Here is a 9046-nt window from a genome sequence, read left to right on the forward strand (position 1 = left end):
GGGACACAAACTCCCCTTCACCACCCTCCAGATCCCATGTGCCTTTGAGAAATTTCCCCTTGTGTCTCTTACGTAACGTCCCTGGTGCTTGGCAAAGGGGCTGGCACAGAGTCTTTGGATTTCCAACACCTATATACTGAATGCTTAACTTTGTGTCCAGCCTTGTGGTCCAGGACTGGGGATCTGACTGTGACCAAGGGACATCTAGTCAATACCTTCATGGTTCCCGCTGTCCTTGTTTATTGTGTGCACACACGTGAGCTTTCTACCGTGTGTGTGTGTGTGTGTGTGTGTGTGTGTGACAGATCACTCAAGGTGGCCGCACAGTTGGCCAACTCATGTCTTCTGGAAATGATGTACAGATGTATACAGAGTCCTCAAACTCTTGATGCCCTTCTAGGTCAAAAAAGAGGCACGTATGTGAACCCCTGAAGACCCCAGAGTCAGAAACACCGGGCTGACACCCCAGTCTCCACCACTTTTGAGTCCTATCAGAGCCACAATTTCATCCTCTGTAAATTGGGATAATGAAGTTCTTTGCAGAGTTGGAAGGGTTTGTTGAGACTGATACATAAAGGATGACCGGGCACACAGGAATTGCTCAATAAATGCTGAGTAAATGAATTCAGAGTAACCACAGCCGGGTGGTTGTCAGCATTCCGTGACAATCGGGGCCAACGTGCCTGCACCAAGTAGGTATTCAGTGAAGGAGGTGGTTATTTGCCGGGACAGACAGCCAGATCCTTCTTCGTTGAGTAGGAATCCATTTAACCACTTTAAAGGGAACGTGATGAAGACAACAGACTGTGAACTATCTTGTTTGGATTCCACTACTGCTGCTTACCAGCTGTGCTATAGGACGCAGATTACCTCAGGAGCCTCGATTCCTTCGTAAAACCTAGTAACTGCCTCAGCCTGCTTCTGAGTTTGAAATAAATAGATGGAAAGCGCTTAGAACACCTCCTGGTACGTAAGGACGATACGGAGTTTTAGGATTACTACTGTACCTTCCACACTGCACTACGAGACCGCCCCCCAGTTCAGGCCACAATCTGCTAGCCGCAGCCCTTCTCCGCCACTCAGAAAAGGAGCGGAGAGGAACGCGCACGCGCGGTGGGGCAGTCATGGGACGGAAGCCCTGGCCGCCCGGCGGGTGGCCATCTTGGTAAAGGGCAGCGACGGCAGCTTCTTTACGTCATCAGTCTGCGCGACGTGCGGGCACCCGGCGGTTCAGGTCGCATAGGGAGCGGTGGGTGGATGGGGAGGGTGGGCGGCGGCGCCGGGCGCTGTCGGGGGGTGAGTGGTTGAGGGGCGTGATGGGGGAGGCGGCCGTGGCCGCAGGGCCGTGCCCGCTGCGCGAGGATAGCTTCACGCGTTTCTCGTCGCAGAGCAATGTGTACGGGCTGGCGGGCGGTGCGGGCGGGCGCGGGGAGCTGCTGGCCGCTACCCTTAAAGGCAAGGTACTGGGCTTCCGCTACCAAGACCTCCGACAGAAAATCCGGCCCGTGGCCAAGGAGCTGCAGTTCAACTACATTCCCGGTGCGTGGCGCCATGGGGTTGGGGGGCCTCGAACTTGGTGTTGAGAAGGTTTCTGAGGCTCTGAGCTGGGTCACCGCGGTGAGAAAATGGGATCAGTGTGACTGAAAGGTATCAAGGCTGATAATCGGGAGGCATCTTGTCAATGGTTAGGGTTCAGGATTCCTGAGACCCGGAGGTTAGGATCCCTCGTACCAGGGCTGTGATCAGGATTCACAGGGACCAGGAGATGATGGTAATTGCCATGGTCAGAGATTAGTGAGTCCTAGAGATCAGGGGTCACCATGATTGCATATATAGGGTTCTGCCTGACGTGCACTTTGTCCCCTCCCAGTGGATGCAGAGATTGTCTCCATTGACACCTTCAACAAGTCACCCCCAAAGCGGGGCCTGGTGGTGGGAATCACGTTCATCAAGGTATCCAGGCCCCCTCCATCTACCCATTCCCTCCTTACAGTCCCTGTACGCCTGACCCAAATCCCTCTCACTGCCCCTGCTCTCCCCTGAGGCCAGTTTCCTACTTCAGGATTCAGGGGACAAGGGCAGCCCCTTCCTTAACATTTACTGCGACTACGAGCCTGGCTCTGAGTACAACCTTGACTCCATTGCACGTAAGTGTGGCCTCGAGGGAAGGAGGGTAGGGGAAGATGGGAGGGGGCACCTGTCAGGTGCCCGGTCCCCATCTGCGTGTGCTCCCCTTACAGAGAGCTGCCTGAACCTGGAGCTCCAGTTCACTCCTTTCCAGCTGTGCCATGCAGAGTACGTAAGCTGCAGGTGTCATACAACAGAGAGAGAGAGAGAGAGTGTGTGTGTGTGTGTGTGTGTGAGCGCGCATGCACGCACGCGTGTGTGCACACAGTGGAGGCTCCTGCCAACAAGGCAAACCTGCCTGTAGACAGTCACACTCCAGTTTTTTTAGAACATTGTGCTTTTTTTTAAATATTTTATTTATTTATTTGACAGGCAGAGATCACAAGTAGGCAGAGAGAGAGAGAAGGGGAAGCAGGCTCCCCACTGAGCAGAGAGCCTGATGCAGGGCTTGATCCCAGGACCCTGAGCTGAAGGCAGAGGCTTTAACCCACTGAGCCACCCAGGCGCCCCAAATATTGTGCTTTTAAAGTGGCTGTGGACCAGCCTCAGCCCCGAGCTAGCTAATCTGAGAGCTGATTGAGCACCTGTGTTCTGGACATCTAGAATCTTGGGTTCCAATGTGCTAGATTTGGATCCTGCAAGATCCAGAGATACTGAGATTTCTAGAGTCACAAGTTCTGAGATCCCATGATTTTAAAATTCTGCAGTTTGGTAATTCTGAGATTCTTTAGTGATAAAGTCATTCTCCTATTTTATATTCTCATATTTCAAGAATACAGACCATCTAGATTGTGAGGTTTCTAGAATCCCAAAGTGTTGAAAATTCCACTTGAGCTCTGAGTTCCATTTTAGAACACCAGTGGTCTAGCACAGTGAGTAGCCAAGTTTTTCTGTTAAGGGCTAGATCCTCTCTCTCTCTTAATAAAGAGAGAGATCACAAGTAGGCAGAGAGGCAGGCAGAGAGAGAGGGGGAATGGGCTCCCCGCTGAGCAGAGAGCCGGACGCAGGGCTTGATCCCAGGAGATGACCCTGAGATCATGATCTGAGCTGAAGGCAGAGGCTTAACCCACTGAGCAACCCAGGTGCCCCTAGATCCTCTCTCTTATAACTACTCAGCTGTGCCACTGTAGCAAGAAATTGATACTTTGTAAATAATTGGTGTAACTGTGCTTCAATAAAACTTTATTTATAGCAATAGGGGGTAAGTTGGATTTGGTCTGTAGGTCATAGTTTGCCAGCCTCTGGTCTAGCAGGTGAGAATTCTAGAAGCTGATATTCTGGATTCTAGGATTTGGATGTTCTGCTCTTTTATGGTGGCAGTTTCTAGAAATTCGAGTATTTCAAAGGAGATGGAAAACAGAACTGCTGGAACACTGGAGTTCTAGATTAAAGAGGTTCTGGTATTCTAGAATATAAGAGCCCCATGTTCCGTGCCTGAATCCACAGCCAGAATGAGGGTTCTAGCAGATGAGGGCTCTAGAAACAGAAGGTTTCCGCGATTCAGAAAGTTCTACCACCCTGGGGCTCTAGATTTCTCTGCTTTCAGGGTCCAGGTCGGGAATCAGCTCGAGACAGTGTTTCTCCTGAGTGGGAATGACCCAGCCATTCATCTGTACAAGGAGGTGAGGCAGAGGGAGGCACGGTGGGCAGGGCCCTGCCCAGGCTGCCACGGGCTGGTGCTGGGTGTGAGGCCGGCCACTGACTCCCAGGTCGGGGGTTGGGTGGGGGTTGGTCTTGGTTCCCCCAGAACGAGGGGCTGCATCAGTTTGAAGAACAGCCCGTGGAAAACCTCTTCCCAGAGCTCACGAACCTGACCAGTAGGTAAGAGAGCCCCTGGAAAGCGAGGCCCATGGGGATGGGAGCAGGGAGCCTCAGAGAAATCAGGGGTAGCGGGGATAGAGATGACCTCAGAGAAATTGGGCAGGAGAGGGGACTTCAGCAAACTCAGGCCACTTAGGAGAAGCTGGTCAACGGTGGTGTCCACAGAAAAAACACAAAACAGACTCAGGGAGATCTGAGAAAGCAGGTGGTAGGGGTAACCTCAGAGAAATCAGACTCCCCAGCGGGGTCCCAGGGCTACAGGAAGGGGGTGGATGCTCCTTGAGGGGCAGAACATGGGGCCAGGACCCAGTGATGCCCTCCAGCCATACGGTCTGCCCGCCCACCCACCAGCGTCCTCTGGCTTGACGTCCACAACCTCCCTGGCACATCCCGGCGACTCTCCGCCCTTGGCTGTCAGAGCGGTTATGTCCGAGTTGCCCATGTGGACCAGCGAAGCCAAGGTGACGGCTGGGATGGGGGCGGGGCAGGGGGCTAGGGGCTGGGGACAGGGCCCTGAATCCCCCCTTCCCCCACAGAGGTCCTGCAGACATGGACGATCCTGCAGGACGGCCCTATCTCCCGGGTCATTGTGTTCAGCCTCTCGGCCCCCAGGGGTGAGCTTTGGGCCTGGTGGGGGGGCAACTCCACAGGCCCCCCACACCCAGATTCATGCCCTTTGGGAACAAAGTGTCCGATCCCTTGGCACGTCCCCCATCCCTCCCGGGCCCACTCGCTCTCCTTCGTGCTCTCCTACTGTACTTCAGTGACTTACCACCCCATGGTCTAATCGAGACCTAACCTGGTGTTGAACTTCTGCCTTTCCCTTGGTGGTCTAACCCACAACCTGCAGACTTCCTCTGTTCCTACACCTCCCCACCCCGCCAGCCTCTTCATCTGTCTCTTGCTGCAATCTAAGCCTGAGCTCTTCTCCCAGCCCCAATCCTGGGGACTCCACGCTGCCCTCCTCCTCCTCCCCAGGCTCCCCTTTACCCACACCTGTTGCTCCATTCCTCTTGCTGGGCCCTTCCCTGGCAGCTCCCTTCGCCTGACATTGGCAGGCCGCCGTCTACCCTCTGGGTTGGTCTTCACTTCTCTCCCTCCTGCTCTGGCCTCACACCTGCTCCTCTTCCTGGCGTCTCCCCTCCCTCCACCTCTCATGATCTGACCTTGATGCATCCTTCCCTAGCACAGCTTCGGGTCTCTGCCCTCACACGGGAGTGAGGGGGATGTGAGGAGCCTGAAGACTGTCCCCTCAGTGCCCCCCATCCGTGTCCCTTCTCCAGAGACCAAGGACCCCACAGAGCGGGAAGAGTACAGCGTGCTCGTGGCCAGCATGTTGGAGCCGGCAGTGGTATATAGGTGAGGGCTTGTTCCAGGTGGGGCGGGTCAAGGCGGTTGTGCCCCCCGGGAGGGGAGCGTCAGTGTTTGGGTCTGGAACTGGTCGGGGCTGCATTGCGGCCTTGGGATGAGAACGGAGATGCCCACTACCCCCAGACAAGTGTGTGGGCAAGAGCTTATGAGCCAACTCGGTGCGTAAGAAAGCCTTGATTCAGAGGGTGGCCAGTTTTGGGGGCGTACCTCTTCCCACCATGGTGGGTTTCAAGTCAGCTGGCAAAATTTCTGAAAATGTCCCAGTCTGCTCTCAGGAGCCAGAGCCAGCCAGCCGTGGCTCCCCTGGTGGGCAGCACAGGTGTCCAGGTGGGGTCCGAGCCCCCCACGCCAGCTTCCCAGAGGCCTTGTGCGTGTCCAGACTGGAGGCAAGGGTGTTGCCAGAAAGGGCAACAGGGTCCTCTGTGCAGGGGTGAGACGGCTCCGCCTCTAGGGGGCAGTGTGGGTGGGTGTCCCTTCTGGGCAACAGTGAACAGTCTGAGGAAATGATCTGGGTTCCCTTTGGTGGATATGCAGATGGCCAGGCTGGAGACGAGGGGGTCTGGGTGTTGGGAGGAACAGCATGGCCGAGAGCCGGGAAGGGGAAACACTGTGGGCCCCCAGCCCGGGCCTGCCGCCTAGAGGGGGCAGGCACTGTGGTGTGACTTTGGTCTCCCTGCCGCATCTGGGGACCCTCAGGGACCTGCTGAGCCGGGGCCTCGAGGACCAGCTTCTCCTGCCCGGCAGTGACCAGTTTGACAGCGTCCTCTGTGGCTTGGTCACCGACGTGGATCTGGACGGGAGGCCTGAAGTCCTGGTGGCCACCTACGGGCAGGTGGGGCTGAGGGATGGGACCACCGCATGTCCCCTCCCACTGCCGCACATCCCCGTGTGACCCTCGCCCCCCATCCCCTGCAGGAGCTGCTCTGTTACAAGTACTTCGGCTCAGAGTGCGGGCTGCCCCAGGCCGAGCACGGATTTCGCCTGCTGTGGCAACGGGGCTTCTCCAGCCCGCTGCTGGCCATGGCGCACGTGGACCTGACTGGGGATGGGCTGCAGGAGCTCGCCGTGGTCTCCCTGAAGGGCGTGCACATCCTGCAGGTAGCTGGGCTCCCCACCTTGGGTTCCCCTCGCTGAGCCCGACCTCGGGGTGGGAGTGGGGGGATCGGTGCACCCCTGCTGTGTCAAGGGTGCGCTCCCCCAGAAACACGGAAGGGGTCGGGGAGGAGCCCCACGAGGAGATGCATTCAGGGGCCTGACCGCACAGGAGCTCGGCAAGCCTGAGCCCACCTTCAGCGGGGGGACCGTGGGCCGCCCCCACCCCCCGGAGGAAGGAGTAACTGTTTCCAGGAGGCAGTTCCTGTTGGCCAAGGACAAGTCCCAAGAGACAGGGCCGACGGGGCAGCCAATCGGGAGGGGACTGTCTTGCCAGAGGGAACCCACCCGGGCAGCTGTCCGCCCCCAGCCACCCTCAGTCTCCCTACCTTCAGTCCTTGGCTCCATGCCTTTTGTCTGACTCTCTCCTTTTTCCCTCCCTGCAACTCCTACCCCCTTCCCTGTGACCTAACCTCAGTCCTTCCTCTGGGGTCTAACCTCTGCCCTCCACGGCAGGCAGGGAGTTACTGTCCCTGTAGTCCAGCCTCCAGCCCTCCCGCAACCAGTCTCTGCTTTTCCCCTGGCATCTAACTAATCTTGAACCTTCCCGCTTTGGCCTAATCCCTGAACGTCCTGTAGTGAGCCAGCCCTTGAACCATGGGGTCTGTCGTCCGGCCTTCTGCAGTACCTAGACCCCCTCACTCCCACCGCATAGCAGCCCAACTGCCATAACCCCCGCTGGAGTCTAGTACCCAACCGCTCCAGTGGTCCAGGGTCTAACCCTAACCCCCACTGCAGCTCATCCAGTCTGACCTCTCACCTTTCCCCTGTGGCCTCCCGCCACCTCTCAGGCTGTACTCTACCTTGTTTCCTGGTGTGTTGTTTGCCTTCTCCTTGCCTCTGGTCCACCTCCAAGGCCCTGTCTCTGTGGTCTAGCCTGGCTGCTTTCTCTCAGAGGTCAAGGGTACTGGCTCCTCTGCAGGCTTTGCCTGGGTCTTTTCCTACATTCTGTACCTCAATGGAATGGTCGAGGCTAGACCTCAGCAGAAAGGAGAAAGGATGGACCCCAGTGGAGGGGTCTGAGGTTAGAGCCTGAACTGAAAGGACATAGGTTAGATCCCAGTAGAAGAGGCTGGGGTCCAACCGTGGGACAGAGGACTTCCCTTTTCTGTGGCCAAACCATCCCCTCAACCCTCTGCCTCATTCAAGGCATGTCACTGTAATCTCTTCTGTCCCTTCTATTAGGGTCTAGCCTGAGACCCTCCAACCAGGGTCTCATTTTGTCCCTCATGTGGTGCCACATTCTTCCCTTTTTCAGTTTGCTGGTTTCCTCCTGCCCCTTATTAGCCTGTCCTTTGTCATCAAGGTCTCACCTTTGTCTCCCCCACTATGGGCTAACCTCAGCCTCACTACCGTACAATGTGTGTCTCTCCCGTGTTTCGGTCCTTCCCTGTCCCTTCTGAGTTCAAACCTCACACCCGCACATTTTGGCCGAGGCTCTGTCCCTCCCACTGGAAATTCACCAAAGGCCGTCCTCCCGGGTCTAACCTTCACCCCATCACAGAGACCTGTTCCCACCCCACACGCTGGTCCACTCTCCGACCTCCCGCCGCCGAGCTCCCGTGTGGTCTAACCTGCGCCCCTCCTGATCTTTCTCAGCACCGGCCCCCTCTCGTTCCCCACAGCACAGCCTGGTCCAGGCATCAGAACTGGTTCTGACCCGGCTTCGGCATGAAGTGCAGCAGAAGAGACATCAGTCGCAGAGGCCTGGGGACAGGGCAGGTCCGGGGCCCACTGAGACCTCGGCCTCCTGAGCTCCCACCCACTGCCCGTCCCAGGCCCAGGGGCAGTCACTGGAGTAATTGCCTCTAACCGTTCACAGTGGCGAAGCCTCCTGAAGGAAGGGAGGGTCTCCCCAGGCCCCCCAGGATGGTGGAACTGGGAGTCAGTGCTCTGACTCTGCCCCCTTGTGCACTGCAGGCCTGGCTGACGCACTCCTGTCTCTGTACCTCAGTGTCGCCGTTTGAAAAATGGGACAGTCTCACCCCCCTGATCACCCCCATGGAGACTTGGTCAACCTGTGATTATTTATATGTCCAGAGGAAGTGGACTTCAGTTGTCTTCATTCTTTTGTTCTGGCAAGTGTTTGACAACTGCCGTGGGCCAGGCTCGTTGTTGGGTGCTGGATTCGCCCAGAAGAATAGGAGAGAGGGACACATGGGGAGAGAAAAATCCGAGGTTCAACCTAGAACCGGGACTGTGGTGAGATCCTAGTGTAGACCTCAGAGGACGGAAATGAGGACCTGCCATAAAGGCTGAAATGAAACCAAGGTGGAAGGTTACAGAAGCGGAAAAGGACTGAGATTAGACCCCCTGGGGGAAGTACAGAAATTAAGCCTCAGAGGAAGGATATGGGTGGGAAGGGCTGTTGTGGGAAACTGTGGTCAGATTGCAGCAAAGGATTTGAGGCTAGACCCCCACCACCACGACCATGAATAATGCTGAGGTTGGACCCCCAACAAATTACTATGGTTAGACTTTGTGCCAAGGGCCCAAGTCAGACCCCAGCAGAAAGCAACTGAGTTTAGATCCCAGTTGAGACATGCTTAGATGGAACCCAGGAGGGAAAGACCCC

The 9046-nt window shown here is 56.5% G+C and overlaps 1 protein-coding gene across 3 annotated transcripts; it reads left to right on the plus strand.

The window, feature by feature from the left end:
• The first annotated feature begins 1236 nt into the window (after positions 1 to 1236).
• KPTN (kaptin, actin binding protein) lies at positions 1237 to 8521 on the plus strand. 3 transcript variants are annotated; one of them, XM_059382380.1, is made up of 12 exons: positions 1237 to 1539; positions 1871 to 1953; positions 2063 to 2147; positions 2241 to 2295; positions 3674 to 3749; positions 3875 to 3948; positions 4300 to 4409; positions 4485 to 4562; positions 5232 to 5307; positions 6016 to 6151; positions 6235 to 6417; positions 8097 to 8521. In XM_059382380.1, exons 1-12 carry the CDS (start codon positions 1317 to 1319, stop codon positions 8223 to 8225), a joined length of 1308 nt encoding a protein of 435 aa, XP_059238363.1. In that variant the 5' UTR covers positions 1237 to 1316; the 3' UTR covers positions 8226 to 8521. The 3 variants fall into 3 exon arrangements, with proteins under 3 accessions (XP_059238363.1, XP_059238364.1, XP_059238365.1); XM_059382381.1 differs by having other exon boundaries at positions 1293 to 1539; positions 2050 to 2147; XM_059382382.1 differs by lacking the exon at positions 1237 to 1539 and adding an exon at positions 1562 to 1647 and having other exon boundaries at positions 2050 to 2147.
• Positions 8522 to 9046: the final 525 nt, after the last annotated feature.

The sequence above is a fragment of the Mustela nigripes genome, chromosome 17 (genome assembly GCF_022355385.1).
Source record: "Mustela nigripes isolate SB6536 chromosome 17, MUSNIG.SB6536, whole genome shotgun sequence".
NCBI classification, from domain to species: domain Eukaryota; kingdom Metazoa; phylum Chordata; class Mammalia; order Carnivora; family Mustelidae; genus Mustela; species Mustela nigripes.

Excerpts from the sequence above, each read along its gene's own strand:
- KPTN (XM_059382380.1), top strand. The coding sequence starts at position 1,317 with ATGGGGGAGGCGGCCGTGGCCGCAGGGCCGTGCCCGCTGCGCGAGGAT. Across the intron at positions 3,949-4,299 it reads CTCACGAACCTGACCAGTAG|CGTCCTCTGGCTTGACGTCC; the intron begins GTAAGAGAGCCC and ends CCCACCCACCAG. Across the intron at positions 4,563-5,231 it reads CAGCCTCTCGGCCCCCAGGG|AGACCAAGGACCCCACAGAG; the intron begins GTGAGCTTTGGG and ends TCCCTTCTCCAG.